The sequence below is a fragment of the Microtus oregoni genome, unplaced genomic scaffold (assembly GCF_018167655.1).
Source record: "Microtus oregoni isolate MIOR12 unplaced genomic scaffold, Mior012 000005F_ref0000423, whole genome shotgun sequence".
NCBI lineage: Eukaryota > Metazoa > Chordata > Mammalia > Rodentia > Cricetidae > Microtus > Microtus oregoni.
Genome location: NW_024543064.1, coordinates 39,888,023 through 39,911,534, shown reverse-complemented (window position 1 = coordinate 39,911,534; position 23,512 = coordinate 39,888,023). Strand labels below are relative to the sequence as shown.

The 23,512-nt window shown below is 40.5% G+C and overlaps 1 protein-coding gene and 1 pseudogene across 8 annotated transcripts in view; one reads left to right on the top strand and one right to left on the bottom strand.

Annotated features, from left to right (window-relative positions):
• Osbpl9 (oxysterol binding protein like 9) overlaps positions 1-23,512 on the bottom strand; it is a 137,461-nt gene that overhangs the window by 21,342 nt on the left and 92,607 nt on the right. For 3 of the 8 annotated variants that reach the window (XM_041651694.1, XM_041651698.1, XM_041651702.1), the window contains 7 exons: positions 23,084-23,131; positions 21,728-21,757; positions 20,611-20,661; positions 11,479-11,517; positions 7,750-7,840; positions 6,662-6,772; positions 3,416-3,575 (listed from right to left, as the gene is read on the bottom strand). In XM_041651694.1, coding sequence (XP_041507628.1) covers positions 3,416-3,575; positions 6,662-6,772; positions 7,750-7,840; positions 11,479-11,517; positions 20,611-20,661; positions 21,728-21,757; positions 23,084-23,131 — 530 coding nt within the window. The remainder of the gene's footprint in view (positions 1-3,415; positions 3,576-6,661; positions 6,773-7,749; positions 7,841-11,478; positions 11,518-20,610; positions 20,662-21,727; positions 21,758-23,083; positions 23,132-23,512) is intronic. The other 5 variants (XM_041651695.1, XM_041651700.1, XM_041651697.1 and 2 more) reach the window with 3 other exon arrangements.
• On the top strand, positions 15,804-16,372 carry LOC121448068 (annotated as a pseudogene).

The following is a 23,512-nucleotide window of genomic DNA, read 5'->3' as shown; positions in this document are numbered from 1 at the left end:
CAGGGAACATTAAGGGGGTTGTAATGGTGATGGAAAGATTTTAAGAGCCAGACGACCAGGATGTGTGCTGCAAAATTTTATCTTCTCTATATAATAGGGAAGACACACCCATAATATCTCAACAAAATGGCTACCTAACAAGATTCAACAGTGACAATGCCAGTTGATGTGGATGGAGGAACTCTTGCCCCTAGTCAAAGAGATACAAGTAATTAACAACTACTGAGAGAGGGAGAGTCAAGTTTTCTCCAGGGAACGCCCCTAATTAGTTATCCAATACCAAGGACAGCCTTAAGGACACACATACACAAGCAATACTAATGGACTCAGCAGGTTATTTATATGCTTATTCATATATATATACACACATATATGACTACATGTCGAGTATGTATGTAATAATATTAAAGAAAAAGGTCATGAATTTGAGGTGGGAGAAATGAATTAAAAATAGTAAACATGAAAAACTTGGAAAGCTAAGGGGGAGGGATTAGAAGACACAGAGCAAGAGAGAGAAAAAGAGAACCTAACTCTTGTTCATCTGGCCTTCACCCCTTCCTCCCCCAACTCACACGCCAGGTGTTAATCAAGACCATATTTAATTTACTTCCTCAAATTAGAAGTCAAATTCCCCTCACTAAAATGAACTTCACAAGCTACCAGTTGTTTTCCTGACAACTGTTGGTTTTGAGACATTATTACAGATGAATTCCAGTTCTTAATTCACGTACTTAAGAGTCCCACACACATTTCTAAGTGAAAGAACTCTCAATGACTAACTGAAATGTGCAGTTCACATATAATCAGTCTCTTAAATTTATCCTGCCACACAAAGCAAAACCCAACCTACAATAATTGTACCAACTTCAAAGAAAGCAGGAAAAGCAGGAAGAAATGTTTAGCAAAAATAAAGCTAACTGTGCCTCTGACAAGCAGAAGTAACGTGAAAGCAAAGTCTGTGTTTTCTAGGAGAGCAGTTATGCTAAGCTCAGCACATCTGACTTACACTGTTCTCATCTAAACATTCACAAAGACTCCTCCATACTGAGCTTATTATTAGCCCCATTTCACCAATGAGGAAACTGAGGAGTACACAGGATAAGTAAGTTGACCAAGGGCACCCAACAGAACAGATTCAGAAGGCAATGTATCAGAGATTCTAGAATTCAGGCATCTGAACCATAGCAACCTACCTGTACAGAGGTCGATAAGTCTGTTATTTACTTAGCTAACACCTGTCAAACTTTTTCTGTACAATGTTATGTAGCTAGATTTCAACTAATGGAGGAAAACAAGTCAAATGTTTTCTAATGAAAAACCTATCAGAGGGCCTGCCAACCTTCCTGCTCAGTATCTTCACTCCAGCACTGGCCATTCCCAGGGACCACCACAGGGCAGGTCACTTGAACTTCTTAAGTCTACTACCAGGTCTTGTCTTCTCTTTCTATAGGCAGTAAGCACCATCCCGCAACACTACACAATCTGAGGCACCTATCCACAAAATGCAGACCTGGTCAGAAACTGCCAACACTCATAGGACAATGTTCAAAATTCCTAAAAGCTTACCAAACAAAACCATGTGCCTTGCACTTCAGTTGCACTGAGCTACTACTAACAAATCAAGCCCTTATATTCATGCCTTTGGGGACGGGCACAAAAGATATTATAGCAGTTTTATTTCTAACAACTAAAAATCTGTTAACAACCAAAAATCTGTTAACAGCTTGGCAGCCTATCAATAAATGAACAAAATAGTGTAGTATATACTCCTACAACAGAAAAATGCCCAGCAATAAAAAGGAATATGCTAGTGACATAGCAATACAGGGATAACATGAAGGAACTTCAAAATAAAATGCTGTGTAAAAGAAGGCAAAAGTGCTCACTGTATGGCCCATTAATACAACATCCTTTTTGCTCTTTTTGTTGTTGGTACTGCTTTCTGCCTCACCCCAGTGCTGGGTTTAACACACGTTAGGCAGGCACCACTCAATTATACCTCAGCCCTGCAACATTCTTTTTTTTTGTTTTATTTTTTTATTATTTTTATTGAGTTCTATATTTTTCTCTGCTCCCCTCCCCTTGAACCCCCTTCTCAGGGTCCCCATGCTCCCAATTTACTCAGGAAATCTTGTCTTTTTCTACTTCTCATGTAGATTAGACCTATGAATATCTCTCTTAGGGTCCTCATTGTTGTCTAGGTTCTTGGAGATTGTGATTTGTGGGCTGGTTTTCTTTGCTTTATGTTTATAAACCACCTATGAGTAGTACATGTGATAATTGTCTTTCTGTATCTGGGCTACCTCACTCAAAATGATGTTTTCTAGTTCCATCCATTTGCCTGCAAAATTCAAGATGTTGTTATTCTTTTCTGCTGTGTAATACTCCATTGTGTAAATGTACCACATTTTCCTTATCCATTCTTTGGTCAAGGGGCATTTAGGTTGTTTCCAGTTTCTGGCTATGACAAACAATGCTGCTCTGAACATGATTGAGCACATGTCTTTGTGGCACGACTGAGCATCCTTTGGATATATACCCAACACTCTTAAAGAAAGAAAGAAAAACTATCTAGTGACAGAAAAGAGATCAGTGGTCTCTTGTCCACAAGGAGGTCAGCAGTGGGAGAGGGCAAAGGGACACAACAGAACTTTGAAATGGTTGTGCTTCTGAGATTATGCTGATGGTTTGAAGTACACAGATGTTCATGCAACTATCAATTATGCCTTCACAAAAAACCAAACCCAAACCAAACCAAACCAAAACAAAGCCAATCACCAGCAGCAAATCCTGTCTGTTGAATGCTCCACAGCACTGCTAATAGAGTAACCAAAGACGAGGGCCACTTTGTCCATGTTATCATGACCTGACTTGCAGAGCCTATCCATTAATGCTGCAAATTCTATCACAGACACCTCAGATTTTGGACTGAAATGTGAGAAATAAAATCCTATTATTTATAAGCTTCCATTTTATAATCATTCAAATAAATAACCCCACATATCATGGAATATATATATATATTTTCCAACAAACTAAGTTATTTCTATCATTCCACCACCCAGTAAAATCCCTGCTTTAGTTGTTAAATGTCCCACTCTAATACAAGCACATGTGACAATGACTCCCCTTTCATAATACCTTACAGCTTACTCAGTTCTCACTGGATCCTCCTCCTGAAGACAGTGCCACTAAAGGAATATACAGAGCTGACATGACATTACTAGCACGTTATCACAGTTGATGTCATTTGTTCAGTTTGTTTTACTAAGTCAGGAGTACAAGTCAATACTTATTGCTCAATAAGCCTGCGAAAAGCAAGCACTCCTCTCACAGACTGAGCAAGGCAAGTGTCACTAAGAGCAGTCCAAAGACCACATTGTTTAGAAAGCAGGATCATTACTCACATACTTACTCTATTAAGCGCTTTGGGGATGAGCCACTTTGATGGAATTCATCAGCATCATAGAACTCATCTTCACTGCTAGAGTAAGAGAACTCTGGGACTGTATTTGGAGACAAGTTGACATGGCTGGGAGGAGTTAGACTGCTGCTAGGTGGTGAATTCCCACTGCCTAGGAGTCAAAAGTTTTCAATTAGGGAAAAAGATGGCAATTGGGGAGATGGGCCCACAACAGACCTTTCTAAAGTCAAGACCGAGTTTAGTTAAATTGATAAAATTCTCTATATTACTCTTTTATTCAACACTTAAACAATGAAAATAAGAAGGCAACTTGTACTACAAGATGGGGTACAGTCTTTTTATTCTTTTTATGGTACTGAAGACTGATCCCAAGGGTTCATACATACTAGGAGAACGTCTTCCTGCTGAGCAGTAACATCCCCCAGACTGGATATGGCCTTTTAAACAAATGGAAAAAATTTCATACCTCCACTCTGTAATTCAAGATTAACTTGTATTCTGTGTTGGAAAGGGGTTCTTTTGACTGTACATGTACTGGTGTTTGGCATCTCACAAGAGACACCGGCACCAGTGGGAGCCAAGGATCGATCTTTCTACTATAGACTCAGATACTAATGCCTGTGGAAATGCAAGACGAAGCCTACACGACTGCTCAGGGTGCCACACTCATATTCATTCTTCATGGCACTCATCTTAGTAAATATAAACATCCCCATGAAGCCCAGACCCTTCTGCCTAAACCTAAGTCAGGTGCCTACGGCTCGGAGCAGAGGTAAAACAGAGCTACTAAGGGAAAGATGGAGAAAAGGAAGACGAGAAGAGCATCTTTCTAATGATGGAGTCTAACTACAGAATCCAGAACTATGGAGAGCCCTTGCGGGGAAAGTCTAATCTCTGAAGTGACTGTTTGGTACACTGTTCAGTAATAAAGCAAGAACAAGCAAGCACCAGTGTACTGAGACTAATTCACTCAATGTCTGACAGCTGTCAGGCTATTTGAGGCTAATCTATTGTAGATGCCTGGTGGAAACTGAAGTTCAGTTACTGCTACTGCTGCCAATCAAAAGCAAAGGAACCCAGGCATGATGGTGTAAGCCTTTGATCCCAGCACTTTGGAGACAGAGGCAGATCTCTGTAATTCAAGGCCAGCTTGGTTCTATCTAGTTAGTTACCGGCCAGCCAAGGCCACATAGAGAGATCCTGCCAAACACAACAAAAGCAAATGAAGACCTACCCCAGACTTTTAGCCTGTTCTTGTAACTTGGTTCAGGTTAATAAACAAACCAACTAGTTCACAAAGATTCCTTTTAGATAAAACAGCTTGTTCTCTAAAGTAAAACTTATCGCAGAAATTCCAAAGGTAACTCTCCTTACCAAATAATTAAAATTCTCTCTGTTCCTCAATAGCAAAACTAAGGGACCGAAGAAACTCTTATTGGAACAGGAAAACACGAAACAAACAAACAAAAATTAACGACAAATACTCCGGTGACCACATAACAGAAAGCATAGGAAAAGAGTTGGACTGCAAGCTCAAGTACTAAGATTTCAACACGACCTCTCATTAAAGGATGTATTTCTTCTCCATGCCAGAAAAGGAAGAAAAGAGATGGAAAAATAGGGAAATTAGGAGGACAACCACACAGAAATCATATGCTAACTTAATTTTCATTGTCCTTAAATATATCTCCAAAATGTTAGGATACTCTGAAGTATCTTCTTCAGAAATAATTCTCAGAAGATAACCCTCACCCTCTGAAAATAATTTATATTAAAATTAGTTGGCATACAGAAATGTTTGTCACATTTTCATTTACTAACCAGTTTTATGTATTTACAAGTAGAGGAAATTTTGACCATTTCACAATCTGAACATATATCATACAAAAAAAAAATAAGAAAAGCTCACATGGGCTTTTTTGTTTGTTTGTTTTCATTTTGGTTTTGTGAAACAGAACCTCTTGCTATGGTAGCCCTGGATAGCCTGTAATTCATTATACGGGTCAGGCTGGCCTCAAGCCTGCAGTGTCCCCCTGATCCAGCTTCTCAATGCTGGCGTGATACCTGTGTATCACTACACTCAGCTACAGATTCTGCTTTTAAGCTAAATTATGACATAGTCCATAAAATACAGGAGTCAAAAAAAACCTTAGTCTCAATGAAATTGTTTATTGGCATTTCCCAAGTAAAGGAACTATTGTTGGCTCATTTTTTTTTCTTTTGAAATTTAGAAGGTATTAATCTTGTTAAATATGAAAGGCACCACTCATTGTCCCCAAATTTAATATGGGCTAAAGTCACATGATAATTTTTCACTGTTAACACAGAAAAGTTCTACCAAGAAAGTGTCTGTGGAGTGACAAGAGATACCAAGCCCCCACCTGCTCACCAGGACTTACAGTTTTTAAATCTCCTGGTTGAACAGAGTCAAAAGTAGTAACTGTACTTCCTTGAGTCTGATTCTACAGGTAACACAATGCAAACTTGATTTTAAAGGAAGAAATAAATCTAATATCTAACATGGGTGTAGCCCTGCATATCAGAGAAAGAGAAAAGACCATCATAAATAAATAAAATATAAAATAACATAGTTAACGATATAAAACTGACAAGAATGGGACTGATAAATGTTTGCTAAAAGGTGAATCACTGATACATCACCCTACAAAGAAATTACTAGAATCACCTAATCATCAGTGGGCAAACCGGTAACAACCACCCAGGTGGCTACAAAAAGAACGTTGCTGAACCATGTAAACACAGGAAACTCTCAATCATCTCTGTTAAGAGAGCCAGGCACAGGAACACACGACTTCACTGAGTTAGAACAGAGGAAGAACAAAACTGCACACAAGAGGTGCAGGTGCACACACGTAAATGAGGGGGAGCATCAACAAGGCCTTTGGCTCCAGTCTGCACTTACATACTACCATATGCTTTTTCCATGAGAAAACGTCCAAGTCTAAAGTAAGCAATTTGTTGCTGTTGTTGTTTTTTAATATTCAATCAGGAGCCCTAAGTAAAGGGTACACAAAGAAAGCCCTACACTAAAAAATTAAAATTATAATTACTAGTGCTCTTGGATCAATCACAAAGTTACCCAATTTGAGAAGGAACTCTAATTAAAAACTATTGTTAGTGCTAGTAGCTATTACATTTCTTCATCCTTTTCCCCACTAGAAGCCAAACACAATCCCACATTAATGGAAAGTCACAAGAAATAAAGGTCACACAAACCTGTACCTGTACTATTTGGTGTTGGAGTCTGATGATGTCCCAAGGTAGCTAACACAGGTCCAACAGGTAAGGAAGATGGACGCTGCTCTGACTTACACAACTGAGCAGGTTCTAGATTTGAATATGTGAAAAAGTTAGAAATGCAATTGTTTGGAATATAAAACTCCTAGATCTGAATTTTTCTATACTGAGTCAAATTCAAGTTATTTCTCTTTATGATCTCTGAGCCCCTCATAGTAACTGACACTCTCGGCACCAGCACAAGCGGTCAGAGAGGCCAACACCCAGCACAACTGCTCTGTCAAACCTAAGGCTTCTGACAGCAATGTGCACCTGACACCCAAGCCCTGTAAGATCAGACTCAGGGCCCACTCTCCCTTGTTAGGGCTCAGTGATGTAAGTTCATCCTAGAGCAGTTCATAAAAGACTTCATTTGGTCTCTTTATGAAGGACCTCCTTTTCTTTATACAGTGTAGTCTGTGGTTTTACTAAGTCATTGCGAGAACACAGAACTGTATGGTGCAACAAATGGATTTTTGAGAAAAGAGTTCATTATTAGCTCAGGCTAGCCTCAACTCTTGGGGATCCTCCTGCCTGAGTGCTAAGACACAGGTATGAGTCACCATACCTAGCTTCTGTTAATTCTATTTCTTTAAATAGTATTAACTAGTCTCCTCTCAGATAGTAGGGCCTCTTATATACAATTTATATATATTCTCTCTCATTAATGTCTACTGTGGTAAAATATTTATATTGTTCAGAATGATAAAGAATACCCCACATTTGCATATTGCTGGGTTACACTAACTAGATCAGGAGTCTCCCACTGTCTACAAATGCTGAGTCATAGACTTCAGTCCTATCAGCAAAGCGACACCTTCACTGCTGTGCTGTCCTCCACCTCTAACAACCAAAGCTCCTTCCATCAACCCCAGATATTGTCTTCTCTTCCCAGCCCATTTTCAGCTGTAGTATGTGATGGCTATTATTTTTTTAAATATATAGAAAATCTGAGAGTACTGCGATTATCAAACAAATTAATTTTTTTATATCTACTACTCTGTGAAACATGGTTCCAAATACTGTACCTGGAGGTAAGACAGTCTGGGAAGGCATTGTGCTGATCACAGGTTCCAAGGGACTAGGTTGGTATATTGCATCTACAGGATTAATAGTACTCTGAGATAAGAAACACAGCAGAGTTATTTTTAATTAAATGTTGTTCTCATGCTGCCCCCCAAACAATAATATGCCACATTTCTAACAGCAAAATCCACAGGAGAGGACATAGGTAACACAAAGGGAAGTGTGTCTTTTTCATACAGAGGTGTAAGAGTTCCTCCCAGTGAAGCACAGAAAGGAGGAAGAATGAGTGAATCACTGTCATCGAAGAAGCTAAGTGGGAAACCTGCGGGGCAAGAAAGCAAACACCAGCTCAGTTCCACTGAGTGCTCCGCACCCTTACCTCACCACAGTACTGCCCGTTATAACATGACACCAGTCACGAGATAACCGCTGGGACCCCATCTCCCGCACAGCTGTACGCCATGCAGCGGAGGTGTCTCACTACACTCCCACAATGGGGGCCTTCGACAGAGCATGGGAAGAAGCCTTCCTTGAGGACTTTTTTTGGGGGTTGGGTGCTCAAACATGTAGTGACCATGTAGGGTAAGGACAAAAATCTAGACTTCTCTGATTCCAAATCAAGAAGTTAATTCTGACAGCATGATGCACTTTAACCCAAACCTCACAGCGTGCTCACTTTGTTCTTTGTTTTGTTTTGTAGCCCAGGCTGTCCTGGAATTCACTATGTGGACCAAGTTGGCTTCTAACTCACAGAGATCCACCTGCCTCTGTCTTCTGAGTGCTGGGATTAAAGGTGTGCGCCACTACTGCCCAGACTCACTTTGTTTTTTTAAGAGGGAGGTAGTCTGAGTAAATTTAATTTGATAATCAATTAAAAGGACAGATTTTGAGACAGGGTATTATTCTGTGGTTCAGGATAGCCTGGAACTCAGCATGTAGGCCAGGTTGGCCTCAAACTTTTATCTTCCTGCCTCAGCTTCCATCATGCTATGAGTACAGAGGTTTGCTACCATGCCTGGTTTGTTTAAATAATATTTGTGCTACTGAAGGATCCCCAAATGTATCTATAAAACTTTAAAAACCACTTAGCAACAAAAACTGAGATAATGGTAGAGGTTTTTTTAAAAGTATTGTCATTTAATGTCTAAATTGTTTGTCATGCTATCAAAACTCTTCTCTATTTTAAAAAGTATTCAATCTCATTTTCTTAAATGAAATAATTTGAACATAAGAATTCTGATTCTAGTTAGCACAGATATTAACTGAAAAAGCAAAGGACACCTACAGATGACACCATGATAATCTCAAATAATCAAAAATTTAGCAAAGGGAAGTAGACAATGTACTGAAACTGAGACCTGGAATTTCCATTCCTTGAAGTACTTAAGCCTCTCATTCTCTCTGGGCTCAGTTTCCCCCAGTGAGTAAAATGGAAGAAGAGCCTGGATTATATAGCCTCAATGTAGCAGGATTCAACATGTGGGTCACAATCCCTCTAACAAGCCTCTATCTCTAAAAATATGTAATTACAATTCCTACCAGGAGCAAAATTACAGTTGTGAAGTAGTAACGAAAATAATTTTATGCTTGGGGTCACCACAGCACAGGAACTGTATTAAAGGGTTGAAGCATCAGGAAGGCTGAGAACCACTGCTCTAATGGCTTTCTGACTATTACTCTGATAAGCCTTGAGGCTGCTCTGGAAAAAAACTGCTTGTCTCTCGTGCTCTTCTCTGAGGACTCCAAGCTGCAGCTGAGTGGTGGAGGCTCACTGAACATAATAAGGCCCTGGCTTGATCCCCAGGACTCTAAAACAAAACAAAACAAAACAAAACCAAAGGCAAAGTCCCCTTCACTAATACTTTGATCCACATGAATGAAAACACACTATTTTTCCACTGAAGAGTCTAAGAAATAACTAGCATGCAGAAGCCAAGCCCAAGGCCAGGAGAGGACAGTAAGAGGCAGGACTACTGCATAGCCCGAGCACTGGCTCTCAGTCTGTATCATGGCTTCCCATCTTCAAAATGAAACTTTTATACAAAAAGACTCAAGATTGTTTTCTACAAGTTTAATCTTGCTACACATGAATCTTCCCAATGTTCTTAAAACTGCAAAGGATTAAACATGTGTGGTATGCTTTCTAAAACCCTGTCTATTTTTACACACAATGAATTGATCTTTGAAGGGAAAAGAGATTAAAAACAACCAACCCTTGCATCTGTAAAGGGTCTTCTTGGGGACCATGCACATAGCCCCGCCCACAAGGCCGACCACACTGCACTGTGCTGATGCCATGAAGCTGTGGTGTGCCAATCACCAGGGCTTATACCTTGAATACAACTAAAAATCCCAATATATTTATTTATATTTTAAAAGTGATTCCTTTAACTACTGTCTAAAGAAGATTTTAAAAACCTGTAGATAATGAACAAAACAGATGTAAAGGCCACAATCTCTGCCCTCCCAGGCACCATGAGGAGATTGTCAAGGATCTACCATGTCATCTCCAGGCCTTAGAAAAACTGGCACTCAATATTAGGGTAAAGAGGCTGCTTATTGTTTCAAGTACAGTCTCTGTTTCTCTCGAGATAAGGTCTCGTGTAGCTCAGGATGGCCTCAAACTCCCTATGTAGCTGAGCGTGGACTTTAATTCCTAACCTTTCTGTCTTCACTTCCTGAGTGCTAGGATTATAGGTGTCACCATTACATCTGTTGATGTGTTGGGAGGAGGGAATATGGGTCAAACTCAAGGCTTCGCATGCTAAGCAAGAACTCTCAGCTAAGGTACATTGACAGCTCTACATTAGCAATAGTCAACAGAAGTCACTAAAACTATAAAACTACTGATCTTTGTGTGTATGTACGAGGGTGCCTGTGTGTACACACGTGTGCCTGTGCGCAGAAGCCAGAGGTCAACAATGGTTGCCTTCTTCTAGCACTCTCTACCATATTTTTTGAGACAGGACCTACATTTGTACCCCCAGTGCTATGACCATGGATGCATGCCACCATGCCTGGTCTTTATGTGGGTACAGTGGATGCAAACTCTGGTCCTCGTGGTCTCATGGCAGGCACTTAACCCACTGAGCCATCTACCCAGCCCTCAAGTTTCAAACCATTAAAATCTTTTATTACCAGCTAAGAAATATAGCCATAACTTTCTTCTTATTTATAAATAAAATGTTAAGAGTAATAGAACAGTAAAAAGCTAAGGAAGAATAAGAAAATAACTATGTCAAAGAATACATGTTTATTTGTTCTACCAAGAATACATTATGCAACATAGTACTACTGACAAATGCATATAAAATCTAAAAAGCAAACAAGAGGAACATATAGATATACATATATTTTTAGTAGATGAAGGTATGTTTCAATACTGCACACCCTCCGTCTGCTTCAATCTGAGAAAAAAGTCGGGTCAGGAAAGCAGTTTGGTGAGCAATGCCTGTGAAAGCTGATTGACCTTCAAGCTGACACATGCAAAGTGATTCAGTCACAGAACCAAGACTTAGAACAATTTTAAGACTGCCATTTTCCCTCCAAATGATTGTTGAAAGATGGTCAACTTTAGGAGCTCAAGAAAAATCGCAAGAGTTAAACAAAAAGCAGTGAGCAGGTGAAGAGAGGAGTCTGTGCTGAAAGTGAACGGAAATTCAGGCTTCTCCTGACATGACTGGTTACCACGCGCTGCGAGAGCAAAGGGACAGAGACCACATCAGACTTACTATAATTCCATCTGCGTGCTGCTCCGCATTACTCTGGTCCTTAGGGAAAAACGTTAAAGACATTAACTTCACTCTTACATTTAAGTAATGTCTTGTGTACTTTTCTTAATAAGAAGGCTTCTTTTACTAGGTAAGGAAGTTAGAAATTACTTCTCTGCTTTCACTGAGACTTTTCATCTCATGTGGTACTCATTCCTAACCAGAAACACCTCTATCACTGGCAACACAACCCAGAAGAAAATAACAGTTATCTCTACAGAGGCACTGCCTGGCGCTCAGCATGTATCCTACCAAAGTTTACTGACATTCATAGCAACAATTAAAAGCAGATATGTTGATATAAGAACAGAGACCCTCAAAATTTCTAAGTTTCAACTTTACAATAAGTTATGCCAACTCCTCACAATCCCTACTACTGCACTTGACGGGCATGACCCTTGTCTGAACCATGATCTGAAAAACCTAGGATGGTCATTATTTCACACATCTGGTTATGACTTCAGAATTACACCAATACTTTCCTAGAGATATATTCTAATTTTCATTTCAGTAAACTTAACAGCTGTTTCCACAGAGTGATGATGTAATAGCTAACACTGTCTGGTAAGTATTGTATGTACATTCACTTACTCCATCAATAACCCTGTAACAGGTGCTTTTTTCTTTTTTGTTTTCTTTTGTGCCTGCTTGTTTGGCTGGACTCAAAGGATGACCTGAGTTCTTGATCTCCTTGTCTCCAGTTACAGGCTTACACCACCACACCTGGTTTACATGGGGCTGGGGATGGAAGCCAGGATTCTGCACATGCTGGCAGACACTTTACTAACTGAACTGCATCTCATGCCCACAGGCAGCATTACTGTCACCACTGGACTGTGGCAGACGTAAGCTCCCAATACAGGCAGCCTCCCTGCAGAGTTCACGCTCTTGGCTAACTACCATTTTGTCTTACCTCTGCAAGGTTGTGTGTGCCTCAGGGGGTGAAGAAAGTGGTGGAAAGTTGGTGACACAAAAATCCTTACTCACAACTGTGTGAGAAAGGACTTAAGACTTTCAATAGTGGACCCTGAACTCTTCTGCACCCTTCTTCCCACTTGCCTTCTAACAGGCTCTGTGCCCAACATGGGTGTGAAGATGAAGAATTAGTCTTTTGGGGTGCTCTCAGGCATAGACAGGCATGGGAAAGCATCTCCTGGTGAATACCATCTAGAAAGTAATCAAAGATCTCTGCGAGAAAATACATACTCAGAAAAATATGAAGAATCAAAAATCCTTTAGCCTGAACTGGCCATCTCCTGTGACCAGATCGGTGCTTGGCCCAACTGTCACCAGAGAGGTGTCATCCAGCAACTGGGGGAGAAGATGCAGACCTCAGCCAGCACTGGTCGGAGAAGAGGAGAAAGGACTGTAGGAGCCAGAGGGGTCAAAGACACTACAAGAAAACTCACAAAATCAATTCACATGGGCTCATAGGGACTCACGGAGACTGAGCCAATGAGGCAGCCTGCAGGGAACTGATGTAGATACTCTCTATATATTAGAGTTGTGCAGCTTCGGAGGACTCCAAACAGTAGGAGCGGGGGCTATCTCTGTTACAGACTTTTAGGGCCCTACTCCTCACACTGGATAGCCTTGACCAGCCTTAATACATGAGAAGATGCGAAGTCTAATTGCATTTTGATGTGCCATGTTTTGTTGATACTCTTTCTTATCAAAGAAACAAGAGTTGGATTAGGGGAGGGAACAGAGATGGGATGGGAGGGGGGAGAGCAGGGACTGGGATGAGAGGAGGGAGGGGAAACTCAGGTTGGAATATAAAAATCACTGTATGATTGTTGTACTTTTAGAATACTGCAACCTCAGAAAGCTATATTTCTTGGGTTTCTTCATGTTCACTCATGTAAAATTGTACCTATTTCAGAGTTTTTATGAGGATAAAATGAGAAAATATAGGAAAGTATTTAAGGGAGAAAAGTTAGATATAAAACTGAGTTTTTAAAAAATATTTATTTATTTTTTATATATACAATATTCTGTCTGTGTGCATGCCTGAAGGCCAGAAGAGGGCACCAGACCTCATTACAGATGGTTGTGAGCCACCATGTGGGTGCTGGGAATTGAACTCAGGACCTCTGGAAGAGCAGGCAATGCTTTTTTTTTTGTAAAGATTTTATTTATTTATTATGTATACAGTATTCTCAGTATTCTGTCTGCATGTATGCCTGCAGGCCAGAAGAGGGCGCCAGATCTCATTGCAGATGGTTGTGAGCCACCATGTGGTTGCTGGGAATTGAACTCAGGACCTTTGGAAGAGCAGGCAGTGCTCTTAACCCCTGAGCCATCTCTCCAGCCCCCTAAAACTGAGTTTTTTAAATTAAAGGAAACTAATGCAGTGTCCTAGATAGAGTTGTCAACTTGACACTAACCTACGCACATCTGGGAAGAGAAGCCTCAATGGAATAAATGTCTCCATCAGACTGCCTGTGGACAAGACTGTAGGCATTTTCTTGATTAGTGATTGATGGGGAGAGAGGTAGCAGGCTGCTGGTGGTGCCACCCAGGCAGACGATCCTGGGGTAGGAGAGCAGGCTGAGCAGACAATGGGCAGCAGCCAGTAGGCAGCATTCCTCTACGGTTCTGCTTCAGTCCTAACTTCCTCAGCAATGCAGTGTGACCTGAGAGTTCTGAGAAGAAACAAAGCCTTTTCTCCCCATGGGGCCTTTGCTCGTGGTGTTTGTCACAGTAGTCAAACTGTAACTAGGACAAGCAGTACCAGAGGAAGACATCAGAGACTCAGACTAAGACAAGGGAACTAGACACTTGGGGGACATTCCAAAACAGGAATGCAAAGAGAAGCCAGGTACACAAGTAGTATAAAAGAGTAATCCCACAGTAGCAAGCATAACCACAACCATCCTCTAGTATTATGCAGATAAAACATATAAATAAAATGCTAATGTATTAAACTGTCCTTTCTGGAAGCTTTCTGGAAGATTCAGTAGAAGGCAATCTTTGTTTGGTCTTTGTTTTAAACATAATGGTCAAATTATATACGAAAATTTATCTATTAATATAGACCTTCAGAAATCTAGACATCAATGTGTTCATCAGGAAGAATCTGAAGACTTGGCATCACTTTTTAAAGTGCATATGCAGAGAAGGGCTACTACAGCAGACCTGCGGCAGTTCCTCCGTCTCAAGTCCCGAATACAAAGAGTGGCTCACTAAGCCTCTTGTGGGAACAGCATGGTCTACTGATCAGCCTCTGGTAGAAACCTGGCACAGGGTCTCTAAGGAGCTTCCCTAATAAACAACATTTCTCACACTTGGTAATGGTTTGTGACTGCAGGAACTGGGCACATCATATAGAATTTCACTAGGCAAGACTTGAGTATGTGTCTGGTTTTCTGAGTGCTATTTCTGTGCTATTCTCTTTGCTGATCTTGGTTATGTAACTCTGTTACTGAATGCTGTGTCCTATCTGTCCTAGCCAGCCTAGCTGAGGTCTAGGAACTCTTGGCCCAGCACACACATTCTCTACAAAACTCCGAGAGGAACTGCTTTTAATATCTACACAACTCAAATTAGTACTTTCCCCTTTATGTAAAACATTGAGTTAACTACACACTTGAGATTCTAAAGTCAGTAATTCTGATACAGGAAAATTTTAAATATGGATCATTTAGAATTATGGAGAAAGAAAACTCAATTTTCCTGCTCAGTTTATAAACTTATGACATTTTCTTTTCTTCTTCTAGTTTCTAAACAGCAAATTGATTTTTCCCTAAGACTTTAAGAATATGAAATATAGGAGATCAAATGTGCCAAAATGGTCTGCTGTTAAGCAAATATCATATCCTCTCCAATGCCAAACCTATGTGGGCCTTTGTGACTATCCCCACTAAGAGCAAAAGTTATGCATGATTTCCAACACTGCAACCTGCCTGGCTTTCTTGGAAATGACTTCACTGTGAGGAGGCCTGGGAAGCCACAAAGACACTACAGAGAGGGACTGAACTCTTCTCCCCAACACCACCACCATGTAAGTAAGCCATCTTCAAAGTGGGTCCTCCGGACTGGAGAGATGGCTTAGCTTAAGAACACCTCCTGCTCTTCCAGAGGACTCAGGTTCAGTTCCAAGCACTCAAAAGAACACCAGTTTCAGGGGATCTGGTGCTCTCTCTCTTCTGACCTCAGGGGGCTCGTGTATGCATATGGCACACGCGCACACACACACACACAGAGAGAGAGAGAGAGAGAGAGAGAGAGAGAGAGAGCCAGAAGAGGGAGGAGGCACCGCCTCCACTCCCGCAGCTTTGTACACAATGCAGAACATCAAGTGTGTGGTGGTGGGTGATGGGGCTGTGGGCAAGACATGCCTTCTCATCTGCTACACGACTAACGCTTTCCCCAAGGAATACATCCCCACTGTGTTCGAAAATTACAGTATCCAGAGTGCAGTTGATGGGAGCACAGTGAACCTGAACCTGTGGGACACAGCGGGCCAGGAGGAATGTGGCTGCTGCGCACCCTTTTCTACCCTCAGACCATTGTCATCTGTTTCTCCACTGCCAGTCCACCCTCCTATGAAAATGTGAGGCACAAGTGGCATCCAGAAGTGTATCACCACTGCCCCGATGTCCCTGTCCTCCTGGTGGGCACCAAGAAGGACCTGAGAGCCCAGCCTGATACCCTACGGCACCTCAAGGAGCAGGGTCAAGCGCCCATCACACCACAGCAGGGCCAGGCACTGGCCAAGCAGATCCATGCTGTGTGCTACCTTGAGTGCTCAGCGCTGCAGCAGGACGGCGTCAAGGAGGTGTTTGCAGAGGCTGTTGGGGCAGTGCTCAACCCAACACCAATAAAGTGTGGGCAGTCCTGCATCCTCTTGTGACCCTGGCATTCAACTTAGAGGCTACCCCTTGTCCCCCTACCAGTTGTGCCTTGGTGCCTGGTCTGCCCCCCAGCTGTGCCTTAAGGACTAATTCTGGCACCCCTTGCCAGGGGACTCCCTGATTGCCTTTTATTCCTTAAGGAGGTACACGGGGAAAGGGGCTTTGGGCCCTGCCCCACTCTGCTTGGGAATACCAAGTATTCCATGAGTTCACCTAAGCCAGGTTGACCCTTCCAAGAGGCAAGCTCAGTGCCACCCTCCATTTCCTGCTACTGACCAGTTCATCCAGCTTTCCACAGAGTTGCTGCCTGTTGTGGTGCCTCCTCTCAGGTTAGGGGTTCTAACCTCTGCCTTTGCTCTTGGAGTAGGCTCTCCAAGATATCACCCCCACAAAGGAGGAGCCACAGAACCCTGAGAAGAAAAATGCCCTAACCCCATGTGCCCAGACCTTATGTGTCTGCTGACTGACTTAGGCCCCATGCTCCTGGGGGCCTTTCCTACACCATCAGCATCAATAAAACCTCCTGTCTCCATTGGAAAAAAGAAAAGAAAAGAAAAGCGGGTCCTCCAGCCCCCAGTGAAGTCAACACAACACAGAAATGGATGAATAAGTGAGTAGAAGCTATTTTAAGACTCAGTTTTAAGGTGGTTTGTTACAGACTACTGGCATCACTGGTGCACTTTCATCTACAAAACCCAGGGTTGGGGATGTAGCCCAGCTTTACAGGAAACTGCAGTGTAGTCCTCAGCACTGCACAACCTGAGAATGTCTGCACACTATTGTAGCCCCAACACTGCCAACGCAAAGCACAGGCCCCAAACTCATCCTCAGCTCACTGAGTGTAAGAACAGCCTGAGCAACAAGTAACCCTACCTCAAAACAAAAACAAAAACACAAATTCTAGTACAACAAAAACTGAGCACTTCTAATTCCTGTATGATAAAATGAACTACTTGGACAATTTTCCCTCAAACTTTTTTTTCATATATGCTATCTTACAGGATATTCTAAATCAGACTTATTTGCCTTTTGAGGTACATGAAATCCACATAAGCACACAGCCTCTTTAATGCTTTATCATCCATCATAAGCTATAGATAGCTGGTCTCTTACTTTGCATAGCTGATCAGATTAGCTACAGAAGAGTGTCTAGTCTCCCTCCACCGGAGACTCTACTGAACTCAAAAGGACTTAGGAAAAGGGCCCTGTCGCCCCACACAAATCACAGCATGAGTACCACATGCAAGGGCTGTTTCTAACTTGTTTTGAACACATGACCATGACTAAGATCTGGAAATATGTCACTAAAATAAGCATGTGTACTTTATGATTTGGGGTAACTTTTGACTAGAATTATGAACTCCAGTATTTTTTTAAAAATATTTTTATGGTTTATTTAACTTTATCTTATGTGCATTGGTGTGAAGGTGTCAGATCCCCTGGAACTGGATCTTCAGACAGTTGTGAGCTGCCATGTGGGTGTTGGGAATTGAACCCGGGTCCTCTGGAAGAGCAGTCAGTGCTCTTAACCGCTGAGCCATCTCTCCAGCCCAAACTCCAGTATTTTTAAACCATTGATACTTTTTTTAAAAATTAAAGATTAAATACATTCTACACTGCCCTAATGAGGCAAAGTCTTAATTATATACCCACATAAATTCTAACTTATAATTCAAGTCTTATGAGATCCAGCAAATGTGGCTGTGAAGATAGAAAATTCACATTCAAGAAGGAATGAATTTGGATTCTTTACTCATACTATAATAAAAATCAAGGTGCAACACTGCCACAAACTTGAGAGAGAAAATAAAAAACATACAAGCAAAATCTTCATCACAGACAGCAGAGAATCTAAATGTAAAGCTACAGAAAGGGGCTAGAGAAATGGCTAACGGGATGAAGAGAAGACTCAGTGGTTAAGAGCACTGACTGCTCCTCCAGAGGACCTGGGTTCAATTCCCAGCACCCACATGGCAGCTAATAATAGTCTCTAACTCTAAGATCTGTCACCCTCACACAGACATACATGCAGGTAAAATACCAATGCAAATGAAATAAAAGTAAATAAATTATTAAGAAAAAAAAACATAGAAAGGCTTTGAGAGGACAAAAAGAAAGAGCAGGTGCTAGGCCGAGAAAGGATCCCTCAACAGAAGCTCAAAAGGCTAGAGACTTAATCTCTAATACCCAGAATGGTAAGAAAATTAATTTTGGTTAAGCCATCTAGTTTCTATGATATTTTGTTATAAAAGCCTGCGTTGATAAAGGCAGGTGACAAGTGAGTCCTTGAGGAGACAATATGCTCTCACAGAGAAAATAAATGTCAGGAAGCACAATACATCATGTGGCTGTGACCAGTGATGCAGGGTTAGGAAGAAAAAGAAACTGGTGTGACATGGAGATTGTTCAGACAGTCAAGACATTTCGTGTGGCAGAAACTGGAGCAATGTGAGGGAAGAGACCATCCTGGAGAACATCTGTGAGAGGAGCCACCCAACAGAAGCAAAGGTCCCTGAAACTGAGAAGAAAGCTGTCTCCCCTGAAGAGAAAATTAAAGGGAAACAGGCCCCCCGTTATCAAACAGTGTGGTCAAGCAGTAGATGAAAGAGAGTGAGGGCTCAAATGCTATGGTGCCCAGTTGACATCTCAAGATACCTGCGCAGGCCTCTGAGACGATGGACACAGAAAGGAAGCTTACGGATGCAGAGTCATGTGGGGTGTAGCACGCTTGAAAGCCTTACAACATGCTCAAACTTCCTGCTGGGATTGATTAAAGTGACTCCAGGGTACCACCACTGAAAAGTAGATCTGTCAGCCTAGACTAATACATTCAGCTGTAGGAACTAGTAGAAAGAAACAGAATAATCTGAACTGTAATACAGTTCAAAGACAGAGAACATCAAAAATACTCCTGATGAGGACCAGCAAGACAGTTCAGCAAGCAAAGGTTCTTAACGCCAAGGCTGAAGACCAAATTCCCCATGACAGCAGACTGCATCAACACAGGCTGGCTGCTCTGACTGCTACACACAATGAACATATCACGTAATAAACGCTCCCTAATGAGTAACAAAGAGGTAGCCGCTGAGCCAAGAAAAGGCTACACTCCAAGTAGAGCTATCTGTCTGAGTATTTTGAATGTCCTTCAGAGACTCCCCAGGCTGGCCAGCAAGTCTAAGCTGCATTTCTTCCGCCACCATACTAGATATGCTTTTGGATGAGAGTGTAATTCTTCCCTCTCTGTCCCCTCCCCTATATCTGCAGGTGCTCTCCATGCAGTCACGTAAATTTAGATCCAGAAAAACTAAACAAAACCTTAGCCTGAATTTTGTCTCCGGCCCTGCCCTATGCTACTGTGTTACTAACAATGTGAGGGAAAACGAGATTCTAACCCTGGGCAAACAAAACCACGTGAACAAGTAAAACACACCACTGAGTATTTTCCAACCTCCCTGCCAAGCTGTCACCTACCTGCTGCTACCCACTAGCTACAGGCAAACAACAACAAGCATAATGATGAATGCAAGGCTTATTTATTCTCAAACCTACTTCTCTCTCTAAAAATCCCAGGACCAAAAAAAAAAAAAAGCTTTCATAAAAGTGGGTATAGATTAGTATTTAGCCCAAAATAATTCACTACCATTTTGTTCCATGGATAACAACAATTAATGACTGGTTTACCAATGTAGTTCAGTATCCTCTCCTCCTCAAAAACAAACAAAATACACCAATTTCAAAAATGTATCTATTAAGCTCTATAATGTACAAGAAAACAGCTGTGGTAAAGCTTAACTCTTGATTTCTAAGAAAAAAATTATGTAAAAGATTTAACAAAATATAGCCTTCTATTCCAAGCTGCAGCTGTGGTTAAAGCAAAGAATATGTGTGCCCTTTAAACATGCTCCCTTATTTCCTACCCAAAGAATGGGCTCTTTAAACATACTACCTTACTTCCTAGCCAAAGAATGCGCTCTTTAAACATGCTCCCTTACTTCCTAGCCACAATGAAAAATTTTACCAGAAAACAGACAGGTGTGTGTGTGTGTGTGTGTGTGTGTGTGTGTGTGTGTAAACATGCAAACATAGTAATTGTTTAACAAATTATAGAGTTCCACAATTCTGTTTACTGTTGAAAAGTAATGTTTCAGAACTAAGTTTGTATATACTAAGGAAAAATTCCAATACAATTTCTTAAATTATAAACTTTGAAAGGAAATAAAAAGTAAAGTTTACTTACTTTAGCAATCTGTAGCAGCACAATGCAGTGCTTAATTGATTCTACCATGCTCTATAAAGACAAAACACTGATTTTAGGGTCTTGCTGCAAATAAAATAGTTATATGATATTAGAACTTAAAATAGTCTTAAAAATCAGTTCAAATATACAAAGGAGTAAAGTCTACACATTAAATACACCTTTCTATGTATATGGTGAGTTCTAATTTGATGACAATGTGACAAGCTACTTATTAGCAATTCTATGATTTACTAAGGAAGATCACACTATCATTTATACCAAATAATATCTACTATTTTTCTCTCAAAGAGAAAGTATGCCAGTCTGAGTTTGATTAGCCTTCAATTGTTTAGATCAACAGTAGCAACCCCAATGTCAATGCCTAAAGCAAGACACGGGGCAGAATCTGGTCAGAATACTCAGATCTGAAATATTATTTTGCCTATTTTAAAAATACTTTTATCAAGATACAAATATCATTAGTAACATCATATTAAATAAGATCAAAGGCCAGTGCATTAAGGAAACTCAAATCTTACTGCATTTTCAAGAGGAGAGTATGTATAGATTGAGTATCCCTCATCCTCCAAGTTCCAATTCACAATTTCAGGTGTCAGGAAGTCAAACTGCAAGCATCAGCTGCAAGAAACTTAAATGGATCTTGAGTTCAGACTTGAGTCCCCTCCTCTATTTATGTTATATTATGCATGTGTAAACGATCTATTAGAGATACTTCCAGTGCCAAGTATCTCATATATGAGATACCATTTTTTTCTTTGATTATTGTTGTTGAGATAGGGTCTCAAAAATGAGATCACTATGTAGCTGAGGCTGGCCTTTACTCCTAATCCGTGCTTGGATCACAGGTATGTGCTACCATGTTGAACAACAGCCTCCTATGCACGGAGGATACTTTTATCCCAAGATATCACTGAAGTTAAGACCAGAAACAAATAAAATGGTACATCAGATTAATTTCAACCACAGGGATACAAATTCTTGGCCAATGACTTGATTCTTAAATACCCTCATAAAAATCCACAGAAACTAAGACACTGTTTGTTCATATTAATAACAGCAGGTTCTAAATTAAATCCAGAGTTTAGTAATAACTTACATTTGTTGTGTCTTTGAGAGTTTCAACTTTCTGTGAAAAATAAATTTTATAAAATAGAAATAATGAAAATCACAAAGAGGTGCATATTGTTATTTTCGGGGATTAGGCATTTGAAGGGTTTTTCACTTACACTATTCCAAGTTAGTGTAATTAAGTTAGGAAAGAAATAGTTTTTGTTATATTTTTTAGTCTAAATCCAATATTTAAATTTAAAATTCCAAATATTTTAAGGATAAATACTCATAAAATTCATGCACTTCAAGACTTGTAAGAAAGTATAAAACATTCTTATACCTTTCCGGAAAACAGATTTTATATTTATTATAGACTTCACGATTTTTCAAAAAAAGTTTCCTAAAATGTCTTTTAAATAAACTAGAAATAAATTCCAAAACTAAGAATTAATGGAAGGTGAGTTAGAACATGAATTTATATTATTATTAAGTGTAGCTGACCAAACTGTAAGGCCACTGTCAGCAAGAAAGCAAAACAATAAAAAATGCTGCACTAGGAACAGTGCAAGAAAAGAGAAGATGCGGCACCTATGAGCCCCGACAAACACCCAGGAAAACCAAACTGAAGGCCTGGAGGCCACAATGCAAGCACTGGCTCTCCCTGTCAAATGCTCTTTCCGAGCAGTTCTCTCCCTGAAGTGACCACACGGAAACAGAAACTTTTTTTTTGTTTTGTTGTTTGTTTTTTAAGACAGGGTCTCTCTATGTAGCTCTGAATGTCTTGGAACAAACTATGTAGAACAGGCTGGCCTTGAACACAGATCTGTACTTGGATTAACGGCATGTGCCTGGTCCCAAGTCCTAGAAATTTAATGCCTTTCTACCTTATATGTAAAGAACTTACTCCCAAACATCTAATACTTGCAAAACAGAATTACATTAAAAACCTGAATATTATCCTTTTATTTAATTATTAAGCTGCAACTGAAAATTTACCAGAAAACACCACTTGAGGGAACATTACAATAATACATAGTAGATCAGTGATATTGTTTCTGGTGGGTTGGTAGATTTGGCTTTTTGCTATTGTTGTTTTTTGTTTTGAGATGGGGGTCTCACTATGTAGTCCTCACAAAGCTTAATGTGCTGGGATTAAAGACATGTGCCACCATGCCTCATCCATTTTGTCTTGTTTTATATAGAATAGGTAGTGCAAGCTGGCCATGAACTCCTGATCTTTCTGCTTCAGCCTCCCCAGAGCTGGGATTCTAAGTATGCCTTAGTTCCCCCCCACCCCCGTTTCAACAATATTAACATAATAAAATACATGTGTATTTCCGTTACTTTTTCAAAACATTTTTGAATTTTAAAAAATTAAGTAAATTATGGTTACAGAAGTTACCTTTCTCTGTTCATCATCTTTACAATTCTGAAGCTTGTCATCAAAAAGCTACAGGGTATGAAAAAGACACTTTTAGTAACAAGATATTTATTACACTGTGTAGACTCACCAAACAGAAAAGTAAACCTTAGTTCCTAAATATTTCTGCTGTGGCTAACATACACATAAATTATTTCTAGGCTCTGTATCAAATCTCATTCTTCTATGAGAATGACTGTGAACTGCTAAGACCAAATGCCATGGTAGAATTACAGTAAGAAAGTGATTCTTGCCTGTGTTTGCGATTCATGTGTACGTGTGTACCTATGGAGGCAGAGGAGCATGTCCAAGTGTCTTCCTCTCCCACTCTCCACTTTGCTCTGTGAGACAGGAACTCTCACTGAACCTGTTCTGGGCAGGCTAGCTGGTCAGCAAGCTCCCAGGATCTGC